This window comes from Scaptodrosophila lebanonensis, unplaced genomic scaffold (genome assembly GCF_003285725.1).
Source record: "Scaptodrosophila lebanonensis strain 11010-0011.00,11010-0021.00 unplaced genomic scaffold, SlebRS2 tig00000024-arrow-pilon, whole genome shotgun sequence".
Classification (NCBI taxonomy): Eukaryota; Metazoa; Arthropoda; class Insecta; order Diptera; family Drosophilidae; genus Scaptodrosophila; species Scaptodrosophila lebanonensis.
In genome coordinates, this window is record NW_022060538.1 from 6,703,119 (window position 1) to 6,729,113 (window position 25,995).

General features: G+C 40.9%; 7 protein-coding genes across 15 annotated transcripts; 2 read left to right on the forward strand and 5 right to left on the reverse strand.

The window, feature by feature from the left end:
* Positions 1-153: 153 nt before the first annotated feature.
* Positions 154-8,560, reverse strand: LOC115620867 (WD repeat-containing protein 44). 3 transcript variants are annotated; one of them, XM_030514337.1, is made up of 11 exons: positions 8,137-8,560; positions 7,786-8,020; positions 5,900-5,989; positions 5,515-5,653; positions 4,630-5,443; positions 3,656-3,856; positions 3,267-3,354; positions 2,631-3,197; positions 1,746-2,564; positions 1,024-1,152; positions 154-957 (listed from the first exon to the last, which is right to left on the reverse strand). In XM_030514337.1, the coding sequence occupies exons 1-11, from the start codon at positions 8,226-8,228 to the stop codon at positions 802-804; spliced, it is 3,330 nt and encodes a 1,109-aa protein (XP_030370197.1). In that variant the 5' UTR covers positions 8,229-8,560; the 3' UTR covers positions 154-801. The 3 variants fall into 3 exon arrangements, with proteins under 3 accessions (XP_030370197.1, XP_030370196.1, XP_030370199.1); XM_030514336.1 differs by having other exon boundaries at positions 2,631-3,354; XM_030514339.1 differs by lacking the exon at positions 5,900-5,989 and having other exon boundaries at positions 2,631-3,354.
* Positions 8,561-8,732: 172 nt separating this feature from the next.
* LOC115621158 (DNA polymerase alpha subunit B) lies at positions 8,733-10,935 on the forward strand. The gene has a single exon (XM_030514715.1). It carries the CDS (start codon positions 8,775-8,777, stop codon positions 10,605-10,607), a length of 1,833 nt encoding a protein of 610 aa, XP_030370575.1. The 5' UTR covers positions 8,733-8,774; the 3' UTR covers positions 10,608-10,935.
* Positions 10,936-11,013: 78 nt separating this feature from the next.
* Positions 11,014-14,002, reverse strand: LOC115621159. 3 transcript variants are annotated; one of them, XM_030514717.1, is made up of 6 exons: positions 13,836-14,002; positions 13,063-13,168; positions 12,785-12,996; positions 12,611-12,715; positions 11,862-11,984; positions 11,014-11,786 (listed from the first exon to the last, which is right to left on the reverse strand). In XM_030514717.1, the coding sequence occupies exons 2-6, from the start codon at positions 13,066-13,068 to the stop codon at positions 11,309-11,311; spliced, it is 924 nt and encodes a 307-aa protein (XP_030370577.1). In that variant the 5' UTR covers positions 13,069-13,168; positions 13,836-14,002; the 3' UTR covers positions 11,014-11,308. The 3 variants fall into 3 exon arrangements, with proteins under 3 accessions (XP_030370577.1, XP_030370578.1, XP_030370579.1); XM_030514718.1 differs by having other exon boundaries at positions 13,404-14,002; XM_030514719.1 differs by lacking the exons at positions 12,611-12,715; positions 12,785-12,996; positions 13,063-13,168; positions 13,836-14,002 and adding an exon at positions 12,153-12,217.
* A 1,452-nt stretch (positions 14,003-15,454) lies between these two features.
* On the reverse strand, positions 15,455-16,853 carry LOC115621522 (filamin-A). Its single transcript, XM_030515187.1, has 3 exons — positions 16,551-16,853; positions 16,098-16,469; positions 15,455-15,869 (listed from the first exon to the last, which is right to left on the reverse strand). Exons 1-3 carry the CDS (start codon positions 16,723-16,725, stop codon positions 15,574-15,576), a joined length of 843 nt encoding a protein of 280 aa, XP_030371047.1. The 5' UTR covers positions 16,726-16,853; the 3' UTR covers positions 15,455-15,573.
* Positions 16,854-17,456: 603 nt separating this feature from the next.
* Positions 17,457-20,112, reverse strand: LOC115621200 (tubulin polyglutamylase TTLL13). Its single transcript, XM_030514779.1, has 6 exons — positions 19,652-20,112; positions 19,290-19,586; positions 19,078-19,231; positions 18,355-18,989; positions 17,773-18,292; positions 17,457-17,709 (listed from the first exon to the last, which is right to left on the reverse strand). Exons 1-6 carry the CDS (start codon positions 20,110-20,112, stop codon positions 17,599-17,601), a joined length of 2,178 nt encoding a protein of 725 aa, XP_030370639.1. The 3' UTR covers positions 17,457-17,598.
* Positions 20,113-20,423: 311 nt separating this feature from the next.
* Positions 20,424-22,231, reverse strand: LOC115620835 (serine/threonine-protein kinase pelle). The gene is made up of 3 exons (XM_030514268.1): positions 21,820-22,231; positions 21,062-21,757; positions 20,424-20,992 (listed from the first exon to the last, which is right to left on the reverse strand). Exons 1-3 carry the CDS (start codon positions 22,137-22,139, stop codon positions 20,464-20,466), a joined length of 1,545 nt encoding a protein of 514 aa, XP_030370128.1. The 5' UTR covers positions 22,140-22,231; the 3' UTR covers positions 20,424-20,463.
* Positions 22,232-22,388: 157 nt separating this feature from the next.
* LOC115620789 (transcription initiation factor IIA subunit 1) lies at positions 22,389-25,464 on the forward strand. Of its 5 annotated transcripts, XM_030514204.1 has the most exons (8): positions 22,389-22,421; positions 22,476-22,562; positions 23,057-23,263; positions 23,508-23,516; positions 23,577-23,933; positions 23,999-24,206; positions 24,717-24,961; positions 25,027-25,464. In XM_030514204.1, the coding sequence occupies exons 2-8, from the start codon at positions 22,539-22,541 to the stop codon at positions 25,132-25,134; spliced, it is 1,158 nt and encodes a 385-aa protein (XP_030370064.1). In that variant the 5' UTR covers positions 22,389-22,421; positions 22,476-22,538; the 3' UTR covers positions 25,135-25,464. The 5 variants fall into 5 exon arrangements, with proteins under 5 accessions (XP_030370064.1, XP_030370065.1, XP_030370068.1 ...); XM_030514205.1 differs by having other exon boundaries at positions 22,410-22,562; positions 23,577-23,927; XM_030514208.1 differs by having other exon boundaries at positions 22,412-22,562; positions 23,057-23,254.
* The last annotated feature ends 531 nt before the right edge of the window (positions 25,465-25,995 follow it).

Sequence of the window (25,995 nt, forward strand, 5' to 3'; positions counted from 1 at the left end):
GTGTCCTTTACAGCCGTTTCTAATACCGAAGCACTTCAAACGCTTTTCGAAACTGATTAGTTTTTAGCCCATCAGTCAAAACAAAATCAATAACACAACAACCAATAAAGCAGGGACTCCGATTCTAAGCCAAAAACTAAAACAAATGACATGTTATCCTTTTTGAAAGTGCACGTAACCACGATCTGTGAGTGTGTGTTACACACACATTTTAATTTACACAAAATATTATATCTACTATATAAATACCATTATGCTTAGTTAGGTGTGTGGTGTCTGCGTGTATAGGTGTGTGTGTGTGTATGTTTTGTGTTCAAATAAGGTATGCTCTCATAATTGCTTTGCATCTCGGATTTTGCATAATTAAATGTACAATAAGCTTTAAAAAACTGTTCGGCATAAACAACTGTACAATTTAGGGGAGGCAGGCGATAACTACACGCAGCTTTACAAAAAAATTAATGTAAGTATGAATGTAAGTAATAATTAACATTAAAAACATTATCGCATTGTTAACAACTTTTTGTCATACATGTTATACACACGAATCTCTATATAGAATAAATACATAAAGTATATATATAGCAGCAAGTGGCAATTTGAAATATATAATGAAGCGGTGGCGCCATGGCTTTATGCTAAATTTAAATACTCGTATAAGGTAGTGGTATAAAATACACAATGTCATAAATACAACGAAGAAATAAAATACAATTGTTTAGTTTGTTTTCACGCTTTAGCTTTCGCTGACGCCTGCAGACCTTTAAACATTCAAACGTTCCAACCTTCTCGCATTAACGACTAATCGGCAATGGCCGTGTAGGGCAGACTGCTGTGCTTCGGCTTCGTTTTATTGATGAACACCTTGATGGCGCCATTGAAATCGGCGCTCACCAGAACGTAGCCGCAACCTTTCTTGTGCTGTTCGACGAGCGGATCGGGTTGATTATTGGGTAGCTGTGGACGACACAAGTAATTGTTAGTCGAAAGGTTTTTCTCTGCATTGCGTTCGGCATACTTTACCTTCTCATGCGAAATTTCATCCGGTCCCGGTTTTATAATTGCCTCCGGATGTGGCGCAAATATGGCACAAGTTACAGTGGCATTGTGTGCTTTGATGCCTTCCCAGAAATCGCTGCGATCGCGACGCACCTGCAAAATAAGAATCAAGGAAGCAAGCAAATAGAAAATAAATATTGCTGAAAGAGTTTCTTAACAACTTAAAATGTGATAATAGTTTCGTAGTTTCGAAGCGCTCATGTTTGGTTCCATCACCAATAATTATATAATAGAATGATACTGAAGTTTTGTGATAATCGAAAAAATGTAAAATTTCCATTTTGTTAAATTTGTTCGAATGCGAAAAAGGAAACAGGCCTTTTTTATCTATTCTTGAGAAACTTATATCGGTTTCTGCTAAGATCTATTACGTTTTTCTTATAATAGTCTATAGCACACAACTATATCGTTTATATGTATTTTAAAATATTTTGGAGCATTTCTACTAGTATTTCCTAATTACCTAGTTTTGTTAGATATTCCAGCTTGGAAAACCTCTTATAAAAACGCCATTTAAAATAAACCTGATTTGCGTTTGGATACAAGAAAACGATTTGCTAAATCTCATATTTCAAGCCCTAGTGGTTTTATCAAAAATTACGGACATACTGACAGCCATCAGTTCATCTTGTAGATAATTTTATGGATGCCTATTTTCTTAATGATTTGCTGGTTAGAGTACTTACCGAGCTTAGCTTGGAGTAGTCGTGATTCGTCTTCCATATATATATGCATTGATTTTCGGAGCCGGCAATGATATATTTGCCATCGTGTGAGAACGATCCTTTGATCTGGGAGGACACGTTCAGATAGCCCTTGTATTTGCACGATAGGTTAAGATCGCGTAGATCGTAGAGTCGCACGCGACTATCGTTTGACGTCACGAGTATCTTATCCTCACCAGGCATGGGTTCAATACCACTAATCTTGCGACCGATGCGATTCTTGCCCCGCGTCGAACGCACGTGTATTTGTGTATGATACTTCAGCTGATCGGTATTGTAGAATATGCAGCGTCCATCGTAGGAGCCGACAACCGCAAACTGTCCATTCTGACAAAAATTGGCCGCCGTTATCAGTTTGGTTTGGCCATCAACCTCATTCCAAAGCGCCACCTTCTTGTCTGGTATGTTCCAGAGTCGCAGTTTGCCATCCAGACTGCCACTTAGGAAGTAACGATCATCACGCGGATGAAAGGCGATCGCAGTCACAAAATCAATGTGCTGAAAACAGCAGAGACACTCTTTCCTCGAGATGTGCCACAGTCGTACCGTCTTGTCCATGGAACTTGAGAGGATGAAATAATTTTTGGACCAGGAAACATCGAGCAAGTCCGAAGTGTGGCCAACATAGGTGCAGAAAGGCTTCGGCATGAAAGGACCCGTGCATTTCTCAGCAGCAGTCGCCATCGCAATCGCCTCTTCGGCCGAGTGTTGGGAGACCAAAGATTCTTGAGACGGTGTGGGTGAAGATTTTTGATCGGCATTGTATTTGTTACGCATATCCTGTATGAATATTGAATACTAACCTGAGCAATAATCATCAAAAAGCAAATTAAATAAGGCACAAACCTGGAAGAAAGGATACTCATCCTTAAGAACCCAAATACGCAAAACCTTGTCCTGACCAGCAGTGGCCAGCAGGCGACCGCATGAGCTGAACTTCATGCACCAAACCGCACTTGTATCCTCACCGGACAAATCCTGAACGTGTTGCAGTTTAGTAAACTCATATGGGCCCTTATTTGAAGACGAAGCCTTGATTTTGATGTTCTGCTCGGGGTTCATGGCATCCACAATGTCTGCCACATCCTCTTTATGGCGCGCATGTGACACCTCTGACGCAATTGACTTTGCCTTATCCACAGTCTTGCGCATGGTCGTGCCGAAGAAGCGTTTTATTTTGGCCGTCTTCCGCTTCAGACGACTGCCGTCTTCTGTCTCGAGTTCTTCCTCATCAGGCTGCTGACCTTCGTTACTGGGTGGTATGCCTATAACGCTTTCCTCGTCGGACTCCTTCTGTATCACCTCCAGATGGGAAGTCAACTTCAGGATATGTAACGAGAGCGGATTCCAGCCCTCAGGCACTGGCGGTGAACGCATTTCAGAGAGCGGCAAATTCTCGCCGGTATCTAAATTCTTCACAGGAACTTGTTTGAGTATCTCAAAATCGGTCAACTGTTTGCCGGAGCTAGTTCGCGTACGTACATAAATGTTCATCTGCTTGAGGACATCCTCGTCGCCTGCCGATTTGCGTCGCTCTTTATCAGTGGTGCCTCGATATAAGGAAGGATATCTGTGTGGTAAGCATTCGTAGCGTTATTAAAATGTGTCTTTTTTCTATAGATACATATATTACTGCGATTTACAAATAAATGAACTTTAGCGATAAGACAAGCTCTCTAGTTACATATTTAGTCTCAACTAACTTGATTCGCAGATGCCAAGGACCCTTAAGTGAGGTCAATTTGTAAACAATAAATACATCAAACGGACTTCTGTGAAGAAACCGTAATATGTACACACAGATATATGTATAAAATCGATTACACTAAAGCTCATTTCGGTATCGCTTGGCTAGGAATGTTGCAACATACCTCGTGGCGCTGCCCAAGCTGTTCGAACCGGTTCCGGCTAATTTGGGTCTACTAGCATTCTCCATTAGCATTTTCTCAATGCGCTCAATCTCATCTTGGGAGGGTCCTTGGGCCTTGTTGCTGGCCTCATCGCGTGGCTTTACAACATAGCCACCCTGTATGGCCTTAAAAAGATTCAGACCCTGGTTGGGATCGATGGAACTGTAACAATTAAGTAGAACAATTAGAAAAAATAAAATTGAATTCGTGGACACAATAATCCTCGCTAAAACATGTTTCTTAATTATGCAACATCTTTTTGCTTTTAAAATATTAATTATTGCTTTGGCGTAATTGTAAATCTAAGGGCATGAAGGAATGACGTCTCTAAGATCGTTCTTACATTAGAAACAGTATTTCAAAATCTTAGTTCATCTCCTTTTTCCGCTGTTACTAATAAAATGAAAACTAAAACCGAGCTACTATCAACTTGTTCCAATATTTAAATTATAACTAAGAAGTGTTATCAAATATGTTAAACTTAATTTTGAAAATGTCTCACAAAAAGTAGACAAGTTGATAAAAGCTTTGTCGGTAAGTTTTTAATATTTTGATGCACCATTCAGTGACCAAGTTCAGGGAAATCCTTTGCAATCTATAATATTATATATTAGGTTCTATATGCCATTTGAGACTTCTAGTATCGACAATCTTTTATCAACAAAAAAGTGTCGCTTCGAAAGTAAAAAAATCGTATTTCGAGTCGTCTTTTCAGAATAGTTGTGGTCAGCCAGACTATTCACGATCTTTTTTTAATAACTCTGAACTATTCGTTGCCAAATATAGCGAAAAACTCGAATCTGTAGGGGGTCTTGCCCCACCAGTCTTTTATTAAAAGTACTTGAATGTTCAACTCCAGCTTTATCAGATCGCTTCTCTAGCAGTTGCAGATGTTTGCTGCATTTCATACAATTCGTAAACGATATGCAACTTACCTGACGCGTCCCGGCGCCGAGTTGCTTTTGGCCGAATTCGAAGGACTTGGCTTCGAGTAAACCGACGTGGAACTATTACCCAGTGAGTGTGATGCCTTGTTTATGGAGCCGCTTGGCCCACTCGTTACCACCGGCCGCACAAGGCTGCTGGTGACTGCAATTTGCGCCGGAGGTGGTGGTGTGGTTGTTGCCGCCGATGCCGACACAATCGTGCTCGTCGACGAACAGGTGAGGGTGTTGGTCGACGCCGTTGCATCATTTAACGTGCTCTCAAACTCCTTGACAATTAAATCGCGCAGATTTTGCTGCACATCTCGCACACTCTTCACTGAGCGTGTATCACTGTCTGTATCCTCTGTATCCCCAGGAGGCAGACGCATGCCCTCGTTCATGTTGAACTGTTCGGAGGAGCTGCTCGAGAATTTGCGTGATTTTTTCTTGCGTCGCGGTGGGGCCACAGGACCACTCGATGTTATCGAATCTGTGGTCTTCGAGTGCGCCAGCTTTGTGCTTGCTATGACATCCGGCTCCTGTAGTATAATGGCACCCGATAAATTCGCCAAAGGTTGCGATGAAGCGGAAGATGTTGCCACAGCTCCGCTGGCCGCACCAGCAGATATTGCCTGAGCGTGTTTCGGTGAGACGCGCGGTGTGCCCGCGGAACTGGAACTGGACGTTGCGGTTGTGGTCATGGCGGTAGGGGTGGGGGCGACGGTTGATGCGTTGCTTGTGGTTGCTGCTTGCTGCTGGTGTTGCTTTAGTTGCATTTGTAGTGAGTTGCTCGAGGCAAGGGACTCCCGATCAATGCTAATTGCTATATTTAGAATGTGAGTGTCAGCTACTGATTGACTTTGGAAACTGAATCCACAATAGCCGCTCACTCACCTGATGGATCAATGCTGCCGGCTAAGATCCGTCCCACTCGACCCAATGATGTCATACTCTGTATGCTCATCGTATCGGTTTCGATAACCTTAAATGGATGTGTCGGACGATTCGTGAAAACGCCATCCGTGGAGCTATTCTGCAGTTTCAAAAACAACAACAACAAAGCAACAAAATATCATTAGCATTCGAGTGCAAATTTTAGCCAAAATATTATATAGATATTAGCACATACTCTACATAGCAGTTTGTACAACTTTTAAGCTCGTTTTGCTTTTCTTTTTTCTCTCTCTTTTTGCCACAAAATAGTACAAAATGTTTTTGTTTTACAGATTTAGGAAAAACTTTTTAAAGGTATTATATATTTATATCTAGTAGTAGGTACCTGAGAATCAGGTGTGAGTGTATTTCCTGGATTATCATCTTCATCATTTTGCATGCATTGACGTAGTTCGTGAAAGCGTTGTCTACCATACTATATACGATATTTTTGCATTGGCACATACATATATTTATATAAACATTGAAATTGAAGTTTAGACCATATTCCATTTAAGTTGTTTGGTTTTATTGTTGTTTTTTTTTTTTTGTTTTTGTTTTTTTTTTTTTTTTACGATACGATATGACATTGACGTCGAAATGAGGCACAAATATGAAAATAAATATAAACAAAATAAATACAAATTTCGAGATTAACAAATCAAATATATGTAGCTAACAAATCAATCAACACAACGTAACAAAGCAACGAAACACTAATTGAAATATTTGAAAAGCTCAAATTGAAAGTTACAAAATTCTTATGTTACAGATAAGCTAAGAATAATTGAAATACCAAACATTTTTGCCGTATCGATCAATTAGGCCATAATATCTAAAACAGGTTTTCACAGCTAACAACAACAATCCCAACTGAGCACCAACTACTGAACAGCAAAGCTGCTTCTGAAAGTGAAAATCGAGGCACTCGGAAGCGGCAAAGTTACGTGAACTTTTTGTCAACAAAAACACACACATCTATATCTAAATGATCATTCCGGAACATGGATAGCACTTTTTCCCCATGCACTAAACAAGTTCACATTTCAGTGCTCACTTAAAACGTGGCCCACTGCGGGGCCAAGCACGAGTGAGTTGCACCCTTGACCCACCGTTTTAAGCACTACAATTACCCTATAGATAACTAGAACCACTGAAAACAACTAAAAGGTAACACATTTGACAACAATTTATAACAAAAAATGCGATAAGACGGCCAATTGTTTCAATTACGTTGGGTAATAGTTAATTAAAAAGGCGAAAAATGTAGAACAATTGGCGATAACGTGAAATGAGGCTAAATTTAAATGTTCAAAGGTATTGTTGAAAGCGACAAGCGATTTAAGCAGAAGCAAGTATACATACTATATACATATACATATGAACGTAACGAGTCCCGCTCTGGAACACCCCTATAATCCAAATATTTTTTAATAAGAAGCAATCGATTGTGAGGCATCAATCCAAGACACCTATTAAAGCTTATTTCAAAATATGAAATATTCTTTTTGTTGAGCTTAACGTACGTACGTAGCTGCTGTACGTTTTGAACAACTCATTTAGTCCTACTCTTATGTTACCAGGAACAATCAAATCAGCAGCCATATTTAATTAACTATGTATATAGACACATAGATATGTACATATGTATGTACCTATGTTTGCACATTTTATACATAAGGTAGACATTCACAATAATGATGGAGGGTCAGTCGAATACCCTCCGATGGGGCGGCAAGTGGCAAACAAGCACAAAATTATAAAAACAAATAAACCATGTGTGTTGTATAATAGAGAAAACAATTCAAACTGTTTGTGGGGGGAAATTCATATGTATGTACGTCGCTTTTGTTTTGTCTGGGGCGGGGGGTAAGGCGCCAAGCAGTGAAATCGGTATGAAAAAATTTGCATTGATTTTTTTGTATTTTGCACAACGCATATGAATGAATAACACGCTAGAAAGGGAAACCGCAAACGTGCCAAGACTTTAAATACAGAGCAAATGAGCTGGGAACAAAATTAGTCACACTGTTTTGCATATTAAAGGGCCAACTTCGGAGCAGACACTCTAGATCGGAGAGGAAAATATTCGAAACGGAACTAAAAAACAAAGCATAAAACGCATTTGAACTGCATGCAAACAAAATCTAAGCGAACGTACCCCCCCCCCCCCACACACACACACCAACTCCAAAAAAACACTTCAAGGCCAAAGGCCTACCGCCTACTCACCGCGCCTTGTACTGGCTTGGGCTCCACAAATACGACAGCTGCTGCTGCCGCCGCCGCCGCTGCTGCCGCATCCTGTTGCTTCAGTCGCTGGCCCAGGCTGTTTGTGGGACTACGGGTCGCAGGCGTGCCAGCGCCAATGGGAGTTGCATCACTGTCTGATGAGGCGGCGGCATTTACGCGTACAGCTGGCTCGGGGAAGATGAAGTCTCTGGCGGATTCCGGTGGTGACTTGCGACTGCAGTTTATATATACAAATATTGTATATTATATTCATATAGCGCTCGACAAAATGCGTCAGCATCTAACTGTAAAGGCGGGGTCCATGTACAACACTGTGTGTATGTAACATACCTTAATGTTGAATGTCGATGATTGGGCGTTGTTGTATCTTCGGCGTCGAAAAACTCCTCTGAACTGTCCGAGTCTGTCTCCAGTTTACTCATTTTTCTTTGTGCGTGGAGCTTCGTTACCTAAACACCTCCGTGTGTTGTTGTTGTATGCAAATTGTTGAAATGTTGTCTTTTGCCACTTTGTTTGCTCTTTTGTTGTTGTTATTGCTGTTTGCTGCGGCTACAAAACTGAACGACTCATACAATCACAATTTTTACGTCATACTCTGCCACCGCGCGTCCGTCGCAGACGTTGCTTCGAACATGTTGCACTCCCCCAGGGGCCAAAAAATATATTTACACTTAAAATTTAACAGTAATCAATTATTAGTTCGAATTACACACGAATTCTATATTAATAAAAATTAAAACGCCAGCAGAGCTCTAGGTGGTGAACGGGGAGACGATGGCGCGGAACTGCCAACCCAACCGAATTAATTATGAGAGTGGAAATCCCTGGCAAAAGAGTTGCCATATCAAATCGTAGAAAATGAGCAATTCTGTTTTTACAACAACACCTTTTCAACACTGGTCCTGCAATCTTTCGCAATTTGCCGCCAAAAAATTGTAGGTAATTTTCAACAATAAACAAAGCGTGGAATGAAAATGCACGCCGAAATTAAACAGCAATTTGACGAAATAGGCGTTGATCCCAATACGGAGGTGCTGGACAAATGTGTCGAGTTGGCCTTGTCCTACAACATTGACGACGCCACCGAGTTTGTGGAGCAATGGATGGCATTTAGTTTGTCACATCTGCATGGTGATGATCCCACCATCGACAATTTGGGCGAGTTTGAGCGCAAAGTGCTGCAGCTGAAGCGGGATAAGGGAGGCAGCAAGAAGCAGGCATCGCACAAAAACATCCACACACCTGTGGCATCCAGCAGAGCCTTGGAAACAAGTGCCTTAGCCACATACGGTTTAGGTGCGGATGACGGTGACGATACAACCATGATGGAAGAGTACGCGAGCGAAGACCCTACAGAGCCGCATACACCGAAAGCGAGGAACAAGGTCAGGCCGCATACTTCAGCCCTCAAAGGAGACGTTATCTTCAGCCCTGCCAGCTACACGCCAAAATCTCAAGCAGCTCCCCGGACTCCCATCGTGCCAACAGCTGGTCGTCCTGGCGACATTGTTGAGACATTTGGCAATCGCAATTTGGTAACTAATGCGACATGGCAGACGCAGCTAGAGCAGACTCTGCCCATCGCTCAGAAACTACTACACAACAATAGTCCCCTGACCGCCTCGAACTTCGGGTATATGAACGACTTGTTGGCTGAGAAGTGTGAATCTTTATATGATCGTATCGTAGATATTGGGCAAGCGCTGGCGCTGAAGAAGCTCGGCCCTAAAGGATCTGCCGATTGCAGTTGGTATCCACGGGACAAGTATACGCTGCAGGCGCTGCATTTGCTCCATACCGTGGGCATGATTCACTCAGACTACGATGGGCCCTTGGATGCCCATTCCACACTACTTGCTGTGCCAGATGCAGAAGATCCCAACTATTTGTCTCTTAATTTAAGCCGCATGAAGTCTGTTAGCTTCTTTCCTGGCCAAGTGGTGTTAGCTACTGGGTTTATTCCCAAGGGCAAGGTGTTCGTAGTGGAAGAGATTCATACGGAACGCAAACTCGTGCCGCCGCCGCCACTAAAATTGGATCGTGAACTGCTGTTTGTTGCTGCCGCCGGACCATTTACCCATGGTGATGATCTCTTTTACGAACCCTTGCACGATCTGCTAAAGTACCTAAAAGAGAACCGTCCAGATGTGCTCGTTCTAACTGGCCCTTTCCTCGATGCAGAGCACAAAGCCGTCAACGAGCTGGCCGAAACCTTCGAGTCCTTCTTCGATAAAATGATTGCGGGCATTATGGATGTCGTCGGTAGCCACACAACGGTGCTGCTGGTCAGCTCACAAAAAGATGTCATGGCACATGCTGTCTACCCCACACCACCGCTTCCTTTGCGCAAATTGTATCCAAATCTTCACCTACTTCCAGATCCCACAGTCGTCGACTTGGACGGCATAATGGTGGGCGTCACTTCGACGGATGTGGTAGACGATTTGCTCAGTTACGAATTTGCTGCCAATGCTGGCGAAAAAATGCATCGTGTCATTAATCATTTGTTCAATCAAGGTTCATTTTATCCCATATGCCCGCCGCCGGACGAGAGCATGGCCTATGACTCGGAATTGGCACAGAAATATGCACAGCTTAAACAAATGCCAAATGTCCTGATCCTTCCTAGCGTCCAAAGGCATTTTGTGCGTCTCGTCAACGACTGTTTGGTCATCAATCCCGGGAGATTATCACAGAATGATGCCGGGGGCACATATGCACGCTTCCTGATCACACCGACACCACCAAATTCCGTGGCCAACATGTTCAATAGCACAGCTTGTCAGATCAGGCGAATTTGAGCGATATATTGGTGAAGGATTTTGTAAAGTTTATTACTAAGTTTTTATAAGGAATTTACCGTAAAAGCATCTGCATTTAAATTATTATCGAATGCATACACAGTACATCTGTCTTGAGTTTGTTATTTAAAAGCAAAGCGTTCTATTGACTCGAAAGTAATTCACTGCGAAGCCATAATATTGATATGCATTTGTTCAAATTGTTTGCCAGTCTGACCAAACATGTACACATATGTAATTGTTAAAGCGTTTATTATTTTAATATATATGTATAATAATAGTTTACAGCTAACAATAGGAAATAAAGTCTAAACGTATCTGCTATGTATATGTTATTTACGCATAATAATTCCACTAATCGAACTCAATTCAGAATTAAGTGAAATAAAAGCATAAATCAATCAAATAAAATTCCACTGTATAATTTACCTATACAAAAATACTGCACGATACGATACGTTTCTAAATAAACATAATATGGATTTATATCTAAATCAATCAAACCAAGTGTTTGTTGTATTTTTAAGTAACTGCTCGCAACTTTTAAGTAAATCGATCCTGAGGCAGCCCGTCTGTGTTATTAATTTAGAGTGGAGCTGCTAATTACGGCAACTGCTGCCCACAGCTGCCGTCCAACAACTCTACGCCTTTTTCTGCCCCTCCATTCTTTGCGTCTAGTTGTTGGGCTCCTGCTTGTATTGTTATTGTCGATTATTAACACCCTCTGGATTATGCACGCCTCCCATGCTATGTTCCATATTCTTGACAATCACATAGTTTGTAATGTGATTGATGGCCTCGTCCTGCAGTCGTTCGGGCCAGCGTCTCATGTACGATTTAATAAAATCACTGAATGTATCCACCTTGTCTGGCGTGCTCTTGTGTGTGTCGACAATATTTTTGACAATATCGACAAATTTGTCATAGTCCTCGTGTGATTTCTTGATTTTATTGTAGTTGGGCACACCTCCGTTTGTGTTACCTCCAGGTCCGGGGTTACCCCCACTGGCGCCTGCTGTACTCATTTGCTGATCCATATTGTTGTCGGCTAGGCGCGCTGAGGCGGCAGCGGCTACCGCTGCTACAGCTGCCGATGAGGCCATAAAATTGTCAACAGATCCCGCATTCGGCGGTGGTTGGGAGTGGTCCATAAAGTGGCGATGCATGCCATACTCTGTCCTGTGAAATAATCAAAGAATGGAAGTATCATTAATAAACAATCCTCTCGTAGTTGCCTTTATAAATTTTACTTACTTGTAGAACCCCTCCGTGTTGTTACTGTTAAACTCTTGTTGAGACATTGGATTTTTCCAAACTGGTGATTCAGATGTAGATGGCAAGCTGCTGGCATTCGAGGTACTGTTCATGCGCTTGTCTCTGTGAGAAGATTTGATTAAAGACATTAAGATAATCCGTTCTTACAGTGTCGAACTAAAAACCTTCTCACTCTATATCTAAATCCCGCAACCACCTGAGAAGCTACGTAAAATAGCTATAATTGCGTACATTTAGCGAGACAGTTACAGATATAGAGTAATCGCCAACCTGGTTCATCCAGTTTAATGGATATCACAAAGTCGGACCAAGCAGCCAAAAAGGCTTCCGGAAATGCTTCACACTACCGGAATTTTATTTTTGCATCATTCCAATAAAAAAGCAAAACTTACAAGTTAGTATATTAAAAACTGTTTCATAACTTCTCGATATTTAAGATTTAAGTTGATTAGTTAATTTCAGATTCCAAATTGATTCTTCTTTTTTATTTTGTTTTTTTTTTTTTTAATTAAATCTTTCGTACGTCAAGTGGTGATATTTTAATGAGAAAACAATTTTTACAAAACATCTTCAGTTAACTTCAATATTTAGTTTAAGGTTTTATTTGTTAATCCTTTCTTTCACGCTAATTCGGAAGTCCAAAGAAAATCTATCTATTATACCATACTTTTTCTATACCTATCTCAGTATATCAAATCACATTAAGAGTTAGATGGATGTTTACTCACTTGTAGCCTGTGTGCGCGGCCAGACTCTTAAAAACATCATCTACTTGACTGTAGAATTTCCAAGTACTTATTATGCCTGTAGTGTCGAATGTTTTTTGCTCCTGTCTGTAAAGGTTATATATAGAAAAGTTTTGATCATTTGGTCTACATATCTGGTAGGTATGGAGTACGTACCTATAACGCTGTGTTAAATTATTAACTTTAAAGTGCACTTCCAATGCGGTTACGGGTACGCCAAGGGCCGTTAACTGCTTTGCCATAGCCACATAGAGATGGCCATTGCGTTTGATGGTGCGCAATTCATAGGCGCAAACTTTCCATAGTTTGATGAGTTCTAATACACCGCTATCCTCCCATTGTCGACGCTTTTTATTGAATTTTTCATACTATTTGGGTGGTGAATTTTTTATAGAATTCCGGGATGTCGATTGGATACGCATTTTATTACTTACAGGCATTTCACATGGGTCTCACTGGCGTCAAATGTTTGCCCAACAAACTTCGTGCTCCAACCGCATAAGAAGCATTTATTTAGTATCCCAGCATGTTGAACTGCATCTGCAATTAAATTCGTATCCAGTTGTTTATAATCGTTTATAATCACTAATTACAAGTAGTAGGTGTTTAAATGAGCGCGTGTTTTGGTTCTGCTCTCTTTCTCTCGCAATTTCACAAAATCATCATCAACATAATCAGCAATGCTGATTAATTTATAATTATAGATTGGCAATGATCATTAGGCACAAAAACCCGCCGGCTTACACAGTGGACACGTACACGCACACAAACAAACCTTAGCATAATAATACATGTGTACACACTATAGAGCGGCTTGTAAACAAATGTTAATGCAATAACAAGGTGTAAATTGCATACGCAAGAGAGAGCAAAGAAACTATTGCAGGTACAGGTACATACAATCGCGACGGCAGCTAAAAATGTACTAAGCGGTATTTCAAGTATACAAAAGCTATGCCAGTGCCATTGCCAGAGAAGATGCTACCGACGACGTCGACGCCACTGTTGCTATTGCTGACGTTCCGGAATGAATGTTGGGGGGCGGGTAGGGGGCGCAACAGCATATTGTAGTTGGTACTGGGGGAGATAGTAACTTTTTCCTGAATACACACACGCACGCACAACTTTTCCCTTTAACATTTCACAAACGCACACACTATTGTACATACACTCTCATATACACAAATGACGGCACACACATTCATACATATTTTTTGTCGCTCTACAATATTACTGCACTGCAATTTGAGTTTAATACATGTACGGCTAGACACGCGCAACAGCCCCGCGCAAAACACATAACACAAGGCAAACAAAAACACTAAACTTAATAATTATTAATATAATTTAATTTTAATTATCTGAAGAAACACTCAAAATGCTACACTGCGCATCTCGCGTACAACTGATGAGGGCGATAATGAAGTTGCGAGTAAGAGCGCAATAGATGTGAGCAGTGCAACTAGTGAACGAACGCAGCGTTGCCAGACTACAAGTAACGAGCTCCATAAGATTGAAACGCTTACAAGAAAATGCAATGTACGATAAACAATGCTGTAGGATGTTGTTCCCATACTTCCGTATTTGTAGTGGATCAAATCCGTTTGAAATCGAGAATTTAAATTTATCTTAATAATCCTATCTTATCTTATTAAAGTATTATATTGCAAAACCAGGCGTAGGCACTCCAAATCTACATTGTATGTTGATGAGTAATGATTTTTACGACCTTTGTACATATATGTACGTAAATACATACGTATATACATATGTACATACATATGTATATACTGACTATCTGCGTCTTGACTATGTTTCGATTTCAGGCTTGTAATTTATCTTATGTGCGCACGGCACAAGGCGACAGAAGCAAAAGCAACAGAGTAGCTCGTTAGGGCCGTCACAATGCAAACGCATTATCATCATCATCAGAGTTGCCTCTGCCTTACATAAGCGTCGACAATGCCAGACTAAAAAGGTTTTAGAGCGCTGCTTCATTTATCCCCCCAAAATGACGCGCAACTGCTTTTTTGTTGGCGCGCACACGCACACACACATACAGACGCATATTTGCCGGTCATCATCATTAGGTTGGGACCCCCCTTCTAACTCCTCACATAAATGTGAACGTCATTAGCCGCGGCTAAATAACAAAAAATGATAATGTTGCTGCTGCCAGAGCGAACGTCGGCAGCGGCTGTCGTTGGTAATCATCATTAAATGGCACATCGAAGCTGCTTGTGTTGGCCGAGAAGCTTTCGAACTGGAATCCAACCACCCACACCTGACGCATGAACAAGGCCGTACAAGCACCTGCTGATGAGCACATACAAATAAATGTACGCACAGGTGTACATACCATGGGGAAACTATGGCTCAAATTGTTAATCGAAGTCCACATTTGCTGAAAACAAAGATTAACTTTTGCAAAATGATGAAAAAATTTAAACAGTCGTAAAACAATAACTGGTCAATCAATGGGCTCTTAATAGCAGTTATCAGTATCTATGTACATATGTACACATGTACTTATATACATACATATGTACATACATATGTGTGTATGTAAATCGTAGTGTTTAGTAATACATTCACATCGGTCTACATTTATGTAGACAGTTCAACAATTTCAATATAATAAATGTAAAAGCCTATATTTTTATATTAAGTATATATACAGATGTACGTACATAGGAATGTAGTTAAAATAATAAATTGTAAAACAGCCGTTGTTTATTTGGCTCTTCATTGTTTATTATTATTAGTACTTACATACATACATATGTATATACATTCATTTCCTATTTCAATCATATAAACAATAAATAAGGCTGATAGTTGTTTATTTAAGCTAGACAATAAAGTTAATATAAAACAGAGTATAATTACACAGACAATTTTATCATATATTTTTGTGGGAATTGTTTTTACATCCTCCTTGTTAATTATTCTGCGCTGAGGCAGAAAGGTGAGCCTGGTATGTGATCATCTCCCCATTTAGCAGCCAAAACATAGTCTCCCGGATCGTGCACATTATACACCACTCGGTAAATGTTTCGACCCATATGCTTGACCAATACTTCATCACAGGGACCCTGTGGTCCCAAAATGCCCACAAAGAGCATATTATTACCAGCGGTACTACCATCCACAGTAAACTCGTTGCGTTCTGATAAACTTATATGGGTCAGACCCAGGCCCCGGCTTTGAACCTTTGTGGCGTCCGATTTGAAAGAAAGCACTGCAAATTCGGTAAGGATAAGGATAATTTTAAAAGCGAAAACACCTAATGAAGTACAAGTATATAACTTCGATCCATTTTGCAATGATCGAATTTCTCAGTCATTACTAATAGTATAGAACAATAGGACTTTCAAAAACATATCACAGCCTGGAAAAGTTAATTCTATAGTAGATATACTCTGTTTCAGTATCCAACAGCAGACTCTTTATTGTAGTTAATACTCACTGTTTGCGACAGATGTGGCAGTCTCTGTTGGAGAATCGGGTCCACCCATTGACACTATGATGAATGGAGATTTTGGCAGAGGTACGGAATTGCATTTAATGTGCACCTTATACAAGCCCGCCTGTGGTAGTTGGCATTCGACTTCAAAGCGTTCTGGATCCAAATGAGATAACGGCAACGGCAAACTGTGCGTCCCACCAGGACTCTCCAATCGGACATCAAAATTACCCTTCACTCCATTGCGTTTGACTATAAAGCTAATGGTGGAATTTTTACGGACGGCGCCACTGGGAAAGCGAAGCAACTGCACCTTACTCGGATCGGTCAATTCGGGTGCTATGTAAACTCTTGGCGGTTCTGTGGGATAAGCATCTGCCAGCGGGCCCAAGCATTCATATATAAATAGCTATTTTTTTCTACTTCCTGATAAACAATAACAACACAAACACTCACCCGCTTCGGGCATGCGCTGATATTTTCCAAAAATACAAGCGCTCTCTGCAGCGCCGGCCAAGACGTCGCCACTGCCGCCTGTGCCACTGGGAGCACCACCAACAACTGCACCATGACCTGCGGCTGCACCACTCGCATTTGTATTCAGATGTATCTCCTGCGACACCCTAAACATGCTGCCAATCGCCCGTTAATCTCAATCGACACTCGCTGATCCGTTAGATGACTCTTTCAATATTTTTAAACATACAAGTATAAATATTTCGAGTAAACTATTTTTTCGTGTGAAGAACAGCGCTAGTGCTGTCTTTGCCCGCTCTGTTCCTTTTTGAGACTGAGAACTGTGCTACGCGCTCTTTTTCAATAGACCCCAACCCCAATGGAAAAACACATTTCATAAGTTCTACTGCTCTTAAGACTTTCTATATTCTCCAATTGCTATTGGTGAGGAAGCAGTGCCAACATCAGAGGCAAACTTATGAATTGGCTGCCAAATGCTAAATTGTTTCTTTTTCAAGATGTTTGATGTGATTTGTGGGCACGCTGCCAACCAAGTACGAAACTTGTTTGATCCCATCGAGTTAAATGCATATCATGATATTAAAAATCTTTTCTGAAACCATAAAAGTAAAACAGCTTCCGAACGACTAAGACGTTTTCAAAACATTATTATTGCTGGCTAAGGTTTATTTTACGTTTAAAATATAATTTAAGAAACTGGCGGACTTTCAAAGCTTCAAGCTTTCCTGGAAAAGAAATCCTTTTTAAATGTAGAACCATTTGAATTTACTTTTGCTGTCGTTATCAGCCATTTGCCAAACTACCTAAAAATTCATCGTATAATTTCAACGCTGTAGAACCGAAATAATTTGGAAGCTATTGCTCCGGAACTTCTTTGGTGTTTTCCATATTTTTTATTGCTAGGCAAAGACTTTGTGACAGAATTTTTAAAACAACTCTTACCGTATATGGCATCAATTATTTTTAGAAATTTAAAATTTAAAATTTTTTGTTGTGCGAAAATTAGTTTTGCACGCTGTACGTACGTCTAAGCTTCAATTCTTATATCAAAGCCATTTTCCAAATTCTGATATAGATGCGGATATATGACAATATCAGTGTTGGTGAGATGGCCGGAGGAATGCAGACCCGAATACACCTATAAAAACAAGGTTATCGAAAGAAAGGAAAGGCGGCTTCGCAAAGCCCCTTTTTTACGTACGTGCTCTGTAATCCTTAGACTCTTGATAGCCTCGGTGCGCATTTGCATCCAGGTGTTACGCAAACGTTCCTCTGCCTCCGATATGAAACCTGGTGTCCAGTTCTCCTGAAGCCTATAGAGACGAATACGATTCTTTTCGCGTTCCGATCGTGGCGGTAACGAGTGTCGCTTCCGAATTCGTTCCTCGCGCCTGGCACGCCCGTTCAACATTTCCTGCTGCTTTGCCTTCTTCTCCTCAATCTGTAGACGCATTTTTCTAGCCAAGTCCTCGCGCTTCTTACTGGCCGCTGTTTCAGCAAAAATGGATACCTGATTGGTCTGCCCATAGAACTTACAGTAGTAGTTGACTTTTTGTGAATCATGCGGCGGCATAATGCGCCTAAAGTTTCCCAAATGACCTTCCTCCCAGGCAATTTGCTGTGCCAATGGATCACCATCGGCGCCTCGATTATCTGCACCGGTGGCGCCTCCCTCCGCCCTGGGAGCTGAAGGGGTGGCTTTTGGGCGTTGAACAGGAATTCTGAAAAGATACTGATCGGCTAGTCCGAAATCGTGAATATTTAATGATCTGTGCCCACTTACGACTCGCCTTTGGTCTTAAGTAGGCGCTGCTTAACCCGTTTGCGGTCCTCGCGCATTATTTGCTTCTTGTCCGCCAGCACCGTGCTTACCAGAGTTAGTGTGTCACGTATGAGGGGTCGCTTCACTTCTCGATCTACCTGTTCATTGGTGTGAAAGCTGGGCGAATGATTCACCTCCAGAATGTAGGGTTTTAGCTTCCAATCGACGAGCACATCAAATCCAAGTATCTCGAAGCAGGCCTGTATCTTGTCGTGACTTGGAAAACAGGCATGATAGTTGTGTTTCAGTACCGGCCAAGCACTGAGAACAGTTTTGATAATGACATCATCCACATTTGCCCAGAACTCATCCACGTCATAATTATGCCGACGCATCCAATTATTAATGGCGCTTAATTTTCGCTTACTGCCGCAATCATCATTATCGCATAGCTCATAGTGGGAGTTGCGTTTATTTACCGAATAGTTGGTTAGGTGCATATATAGATCGTTCGCATTGCCCGGTGTGGGCTCCACGTACTTGTTAGTGGCGAATCGAGCCAATCCCTCGTTATACACAAAGATCCGAAGCGGATCCACGGAGGTAATGAGTGTATAGACCCGCAAATCGAATTTATAGCCATCGATCAATAGAGGCTGTAAGAGAGCGGGGAAATTAGAGCAAAACAACTCCAAACGCGGATGAATAAAGAGAAGTTTAAATACGATAGTGTACTTCACCTACACGATGTACATAGGTCTGACATATAAGTCGTTCATTGGCTCCGATGGTTTTCAAATCATTTGTAAGCCAAATTCCTCGTCCTTGTGCACCCGAGTCCGGCTTGAGAATAAAGGTGCGTTTGTGGTTCAGCGCATAGTTCACGGCATCACCATAGCTGAGACAAAAGCATCCAGATCAAAGATAAGTGACGTCACCATGACCCCTTAACTTACTCTGCCGGTAACATCCAGGTTTTGGGAAAAATTTTATAATCATGTGGATATAGTTTGAGCATACGATTTAGGTTTCGCGACAATAAATCCTTCCGACAAATTTCGATCATCCCGGGAAAGTGATTGATTTGCTGAAAACGCTTCATATTCTTGAACAGCTCGACGCCAGGAAAGGAGTCGGACCAGAGTATGTTCCACAGCTTGGACTCTTTGACCAGCTTGAAGCCGAGCGACTTCGATATTCGACCAATCATTGCATAGCGCGAATTTGATACGCATATCATGCTCTTGCAATCGCTAGAAAGCCAAGACATTACTTGGCTGCTCCATGCCTATCAAATTATATTGCGGAGCTAGCTCACCTGATGGAAGGTCCTTCATCGTGCGGGGGCACTGGGTCGGTCAGGCCAGTGCAAGCGACACGATAGCACATGTTGTTCAGCTGTATAATGCCATTGATTTTATGATCATCATCAGTTCGAGCAGCATCGCAATCGTAATCCCCAAAGTCGTATACCATGCTATTATTTCCCGCCTTTATCAGCGCAGGCTCGGGCGATTTGTTCTTAGCTCGCTTTGGGTATTTCGATTTTTTGGTGTTCCCTCGACGTCGTGTCGTCAGTGCATAGTTGGAAGTCTTGCCCAAGGGTGATGTTGTGGACCATTCTGTTTCCGATCCCGCATTACAACGGCGCTCACTTAACGCCATATCGATCTCACGTTTCACACGCGCCCGCTGTTCACGATCTTTTCGTAGTTTCTCTTTTGAGAAATGACGCAGCTCTTGGATTCTTTTGTAAAACTTGGAATTTTTCAAATTCATTATTGAGTCGCAGTCTCTCAGTCAAAATTAAAGTCCAGCCTATATACTTCAAATGTAAATGGGTGTGTGATATGTGTAAAATCTTGAAGTTGAAGGATTTGTTGGAAACATTCACAAATTAAAACTAATTTTTAATACATTGTATGTGGCAATATCAAAAGAAAAGGTAAAAGCGAAATGACACTAGAATCAAATCGAATTAAAATCAGAACAACCATTTCTAATGTTTTTTGAGTAAAAAAATCGATCTATTTGGTCTTAACAAATCAATAACAATAAAAAATATATTTTATAAAAAACCTGTTTTGGAGTGCTTTGCAATACAGCACATTTATTCTGGTATATGTCTGCTTAAAAATCATCGCAGTACACTTTAAGCCGTTTAACAACTTCGTCCATGGAAGGTCGCTCCTGCGGGTTTGTGGCCGTACATTGCAGGCCCACATTTATGGCACATGTTGCCCTCTCGAGATCATCGCCTACGGGTGCCGTAATACGATTGTCAAACAGATGTAATCGGTTTCCTTGGAATTGCGATCTGATTTCATTGACATACATCAGTGAATTCTTTTGAGAGTTTTCTATACCATGTTCCATGACAAAACGGCCCGTGAAAACCTCCATCAGCACTATCCCAAAACTATAAATATCTACGCCAGTACTGAGTTTATTCGACTCCAGAAACTCTGGTGGCAAATAGAAACGCGTTCCAAATACATGCTTCACCTTCATGGTTGCGTTTAAAGACTTTGGCCCCTCACGTGCCAATCCAAAATCTCCGATTTTCGGTAGTCCGCATTTGTCTAATAAAATATTTGCCGGTTTAATATCACCGTGTATGAGCGGCGTAGTTCGTGCAGTGTGTAGAAAATAAATTCCCCTTTAAACAAACAAAAGAAATACAGTTTACATTTTGAAATTAATATACATACAAATAATTTTCACGTACTTCGCTGTGCCCAAACTAATTCTGAAACGTTCTGCCCAGGTCAACGGTATTAATGGTTGCGGTTTCGCTCTATACCATTTCAAGCGGCTCTCCAGGGAACCACCAATCATAAGCTCATAAACCAAACATGGCTTGTCGCCATTAATGCTGAAACCATAAAGTGCTAGAATGTTATCGTATCTAATGGTGCTCAAGTATTTCAGTTCGGTATAACTTTGGCGCAGTTCGATTTGCCCATTGACTTGATTATTTTTTTGCCGATAATTCATTACTTTTATGGCTACATTGATCTGTTTCCAGTAGCCCTTGTAAACGTCGCCAAAGCCCCCGTGCCCTAATTTATTGCTGGGACTAAAATTGTTTGTAGCGCACACGAGCTCTTGGTAGTCGATTTCGAGCGATGATTTGGCAACATGTTGCACAGCACTTGCTCCAATATCGGCCATCGAATCTAAGATCTCACTCTGTTTAGATTCCAGGCCTTGCTGAGTGCTAGAGTTGCTAACTGAGGTCATGCTATTGTTGTTGGAATTACTGACGCCGGATGAGGAGGCAAAGGGCGGTCCGTTATTAATTTTCGAGTTGGTCGCAGGTCTCCGAAGCTCACTTATTGTAGGCATACTTTTTGGAATGTATTTGTGATATTTTTCATCGACGTGATCCATGATCAGCCGCATGGCATGGTGAAGTGACATTCTGTTATTATGCGGAAATTGTTTTAATGCATTTTTATTGTGATTTGTAGAGAACACACTTACTTTTGGAAAAGGGCAAACAGATTATAGGCACTATGATCGTATTGCCCGCCCCATACAGTTAAAAACTCGTCAGATGGAGAGAAACCAAGTCGCATTTTATGCCGTATCTTTTCCACATCTTCCGGATGAAGTTTTACGAACTGTGCCAATTGCAGCCAAACGTCCAATGAATCCAAATGTTGGCATAATCGCTGTCGATCGGGCACAGGCAAATTTCGAATTAGAATTGAGGTATCCCTTTCGCGACCCGATCTGCTCCTTGTGCCGCTTGCACCATTGCTATTCTCAATCGGTCCAGTGCTCATCATACAAGTTTTCATTGCTGATTCATCCAAATATTACTTGCAGCACATTAAATAGAGCAATGAGTACAAAAACCTGTTGCACTATAGGAAAAATCCCAACCAGAGCCAGATATGAACACAAATGGCAATTCGGGGCTGCCAGTCTTTTTTTCTTGGATCGGCGCTCCACATGAACTGGCAGCACTCTAGTGCTGGAAACTATATTAAAGCAAACAGCCGCGACAGTGTTGGGCATCAATTCAGTCTTGTTTGTGCTTCGTGTGAATTGTTCGTGTTCCCGACGCATGGGAAAAAATTGTAAAATAATTGAATTTTAATTCGTTAATAATTTATTTATTAAACCTTTCGCAGCCCTCTTGATTTACAAATTATAAACAAAAGAAAGGCCTCAAGCTGGCGGAGAAAAAAGTTCAAATGGCATTATGCCAAACATCGGTGGTAAGACAAAAATTATACAAAAAAATAAACGTCAATGTCCGACCCAAAAAGTATTAAAAAAAAACAACAAAGTGCGTACTTACATTTGATGCAAAGTAAGAATGTGCGGCAAAATGGGAGGTGACTAAATATGTGTGCCATATGGAAGGCTAAGCTGTTGCAAGGAAATTGTCGCCCCAAAAGTGAAAGTTCTCCGTGAAACGCCTGTGTCGGCGCGCCGTATATATTTATGTATGTACATATGTATTTACGTATGTATGTGCATACATTTATTCAAGTCCATGCATGAGTTGCGCGTGTCGGTGCACTCTATTTGTCACCATACCACAATGTTCAACGCATTGCTGCACTTTTACAGTCCAGTAATTGTAAAGTCAAAGGAACACTTGTTTAAATATTTATCTTTCCCTTATCGCTGTTATGACCTTACCTTTTAAAGTTATTAAGGGCAATGGAATTGTTGGTAACATCGATTTCATTTAATTTCCTTCCAGTTGAAAGTCTACCACGCCGTCATTGAGGATGTGATTTCAAATGTCCGTGACGCTTTCCTTGACGAGGGCGTCGATGAGCAAGTGCTGCAGGAGATGAAACAGATATGGCGGAACAAGCTAATGGCAAGTAAAGCCGTCGAATTGAATCCAGAGCAAGGCGATAATCAACCACCTCCCATAGTGGCCAACAATCCAAAGGTAAGCAAGGTATGTTATCGGCTCCAGATGCGTCCTACAACTTACACTTCTTCTGTATGTATGTATGTGTGTGCCTGTGTGTGAACGTCCTTTTGCTACATTCCTATGCTTGTTTTGTTCCTCTTTTTCCAATGCGCGTATTATGCCTTACCACTTCATCTACAATGACTGCAATGATCGCGCATCGGAACATTGATAAATGCCGCTCATTATACGCACACACATACACACAATATCCGTTCATCAAATGTAGCCTTCAAAGGTAATGCTTACACAATATTGATTAACAGCCATACTAATCACTTCCTTACTTTCTTTATAGGCTGCTAATGCAAAAGCCAAAAAGGCAGCTGCTGCTGCAGCCTCACAGAGCTCACCAGGATCAGCTGCCAACGGCAACAATAACAACAATGGGAACACAGCGGATGGAAAAACTGCGACTGCATCGCCCGTCGTTAAGTCACCGCCTACTGGAGCTGTTGGTGGTGGCGGGGGTGGCATTAAGAATGGCGTAGTTGCTATTAAACAGGAAGTCACTTCACAAAATCCACCGCCATTGCAGCCCACATCGGGAGCCACAATGCTGCAGAAGCAACAGCCGGTCGGTGCCGCCCCTGGCGGTCAAACGCCCATTCCAATTGTTGCAGCTCTCGATCCCAATCGCATCATGCCTGTAAATGTACTTAAACTACCTGACTTCGGCAAATGCCGCATACATGGCCAATCTAATAATCAACATTTCAGATTACACTACCATCGCCACCTGGCTCGGCGAGCGCAGAATCTCGCGTGCTAACCATACAAGTGCCAGCGTCCGCTTTACAGGAGAATCAGCTCACCCAAATACTGACGGCTCATTTGATATCGTCGATCATGACATTGCCCACCACACTGGCCTCATCCGTATTGCAACAGCATGTGAATGCAGCCCTTAGCAATGCCAATCATCAGAGTACGTATAGAACATTAGGTTTTAGATTCACACATTTGGGAGCTAAAGTTGTATTATGTCAACTAAAATTAGTGGAAAATTATTCAGCCCTAATTTAGTCTTAATATTCCATATTTAAGAATCTTTAAAATTCACGACGCCAGTTTGGAAAATTATTTCCAGTATAGGACTTGATTTTTCAAAAATTTAGGTTGCAACTGCGCAAATAAGATTTGCCCATTTAATTATATATGTGATAGTTTAAAACAAATCTATTTACATGTATATACAAGTTTTTATTTAAAGAGATAGGGAGAGTGATGCGGCGAAAGGCTGTATTTTTGAAACAGGTATGCTCCTGAAAGCTTAGGTTTTTATACAACACATGCTAATTGTTCTGCACGAACTCTTTATATGTCACTTAAATATTAACAAACTACCCTAACACCGGAATTATAAAAAAAATTAACAAGCTCACAATATGTGAATAGAATCAAAGCTAAATGCATGAATTGATGAATCTTTAATTAGGAAACCTGACTATTGCTAAACAATTGGATGGCGCTCTTGACTCATCCGATGAGGACGAGAGCGAGGAGAGTAATGACGACATGGATAACGATGATGATGAGGATTTAGATAAAGATGATGATGAGGATGCCGAGCATGAAGATGCCGCCGAAGAGGAACCTCTAAACAGCGAAGACGATGTTACCGATGAAGAGGCAGGCGAAATGTTTGAAACAGATAATGTCATCGTTTGTCAATATGATAAGGTAAGCCATAATATGGTTAACCATTGTACAAGGGGGAAATGATAATGTACGAATATAATTTACAGATTACCCGCTCACGAAACAAATGGAAATTCTACTTAAAGGATGGCATTATGAATATGCGTGGCAAGGATTATGTATTTCAGAAATCGAATGGCGATGCCGAATGGTGATAGCTTCAGCGACTGCAGCAAGCCACATAAAAGACAAAAAGAAGCAACCTCAGTTTAATGTTGGTTAGTCTACAACACACAAAAACAAACACTCACACACACACGCACACCTACACGATGTCCTCAATAGAATGGCCATTTGGCTGCAGCCCCAACAACAAACACAAAATCAACCACAATTACACATGCGACAAATCGCTGAATATACATACATATATATATTTACATTTTAAGTTTTGTTTATACTTTCTAATTGACCATTGTTTATGTATGTCTAACAATGCAGTTGCATATTTTTGCCAATAAATAAATATTTGTGCATACATACAATTTTAATAAGTCGCTATCGATTTTGTACAGAAAAAATGCCCCCATGTATTATATTTATTATATATCAAGCTGAGACGTCAATTCAAATTTGTTTTTATATTATTTATTTATATTGTGTGTCCGATTACTTGATTTTTTGCTTCATTGTTTTTTTGTTTTTGTTCTCAATTGTACATTTGTTTGTTAAAAAATGTAATGAATGTGCAAGTTGCTTATGTGTGTGTGTGTGTGTATAAAGTAATATACATTGCTAGTTCACTTAAATAAAATATTAAACAACACATTTTTGCAATTTGTTAATTGAAATAATTGTATTCATTTTGACGTTGGAGAAGTTGCTATAAAGTAAATTTATTTTGTAATTTTAAGGATTACAACATTTTACAATTAATACAACAGCGTAGCCAATTGCATGCTTCTATGTACATCGGTAGTATAGTAGTATATAATGGTATGTACACATACGCATATATGCAATTGAAAGGGACTGAATACGCCGCCACGAACGTTGTTAAATGTTTGTTTTCATTC

What these genes read in the sequence shown, in the direction of transcription:
- LOC115620867 (XM_030514336.1), bottom strand. Translation starts at nt 8,228, where the DNA reads ATGAGTAAACTGGAGACAGACTCGGACAGTTCAGAGGAGTTTTTCGAC. An exon ending in CCAAGCCAGTACAAGGCGCG is followed by an intron (nt 5,990 to 7,785) that starts GTGAGTAGGCGG and finishes TATCGTATATAG; the next exon opens with TATGGTAGACAACGCTTTCA. An exon ending in TCGGCGCCGGGACGCGTCAG is followed by an intron (nt 3,857 to 4,629) that starts GTAAGTTGCATA and finishes TAATTGTTACAG; the next exon opens with TTCCATCGATCCCAACCAGG.
- LOC115621158 (XM_030514715.1), top strand. Translation starts at nt 8,775, where the DNA reads ATGAAAATGCACGCCGAAATTAAACAGCAATTTGACGAAATAGGCGTT.
- LOC115621159 (XM_030514717.1), bottom strand. An exon ending in AATTTAACACAGCGTTATAG is followed by an intron (nt 12,716 to 12,784) that starts GTACGTACTCCA and finishes TAACCTTTACAG; the next exon opens with ACAGGAGCAAAAAACATTCG. An exon ending in AACACGGAGGGGTTCTACAA is followed by an intron (nt 11,787 to 11,861) that starts GTAAGTAAAATT and finishes ATTATTTCACAG; the next exon opens with GACAGAGTATGGCATGCATC.
- LOC115621522 (XM_030515187.1), bottom strand. Translation starts at nt 16,725, where the DNA reads ATGTTTAGGGTGTCGCAGGAGATACATCTGAATACAAATGCGAGTGGT. An exon ending in TCAGCGCATGCCCGAAGCGG is followed by an intron (nt 16,470 to 16,550) that starts GTGAGTGTTTGT and finishes GCCCGCTGGCAG; the next exon opens with ATGCTTATCCCACAGAACCG. An exon ending in TGCCACATCTGTCGCAAACA is followed by an intron (nt 15,870 to 16,097) that starts GTGAGTATTAAC and finishes CCGAATTTGCAG; the next exon opens with TGCTTTCTTTCAAATCGGAC.
- LOC115621200 (XM_030514779.1), bottom strand. Translation starts at nt 20,112, where the DNA reads ATGAATTTGAAAAATTCCAAGTTTTACAAAAGAATCCAAGAGCTGCGT. An exon ending in GATGAAGGACCTTCCATCAG is followed by an intron (nt 19,587 to 19,651) that starts GTGAGCTAGCTC and finishes TTGGCTTTCTAG; the next exon opens with CGATTGCAAGAGCATGATAT. An exon ending in GTCTAAGGATTACAGAGCAC is followed by an intron (nt 17,710 to 17,772) that starts GTACGTAAAAAA and finishes TTGTTTTTATAG; the next exon opens with GTGTATTCGGGTCTGCATTC.
- LOC115620835 (XM_030514268.1), bottom strand. Translation starts at nt 22,139, where the DNA reads ATGAAAACTTGTATGATGAGCACTGGACCGATTGAGAATAGCAATGGT. An exon ending in CTGTTTGCCCTTTTCCAAAA is followed by an intron (nt 21,758 to 21,819) that starts GTAAGTGTGTTC and finishes GCATAATAACAG; the next exon opens with AATGTCACTTCACCATGCCA. An exon ending in ATTAGTTTGGGCACAGCGAA is followed by an intron (nt 20,993 to 21,061) that starts GTACGTGAAAAT and finishes GTTTGTTTAAAG; the next exon opens with GGGAATTTATTTTCTACACA.
- LOC115620789 (XM_030514204.1), top strand. Translation starts at nt 22,539, where the DNA reads ATGGCATTATGCCAAACATCGGTG. An exon ending in ATCGCATCATGCCTGTAAAT is followed by an intron (nt 23,934 to 23,998) that starts GTACTTAAACTA and finishes TCAACATTTCAG; the next exon opens with ATTACACTACCATCGCCACC. An exon ending in TCGTTTGTCAATATGATAAG is followed by an intron (nt 24,962 to 25,026) that starts GTAAGCCATAAT and finishes TATAATTTACAG; the next exon opens with ATTACCCGCTCACGAAACAA.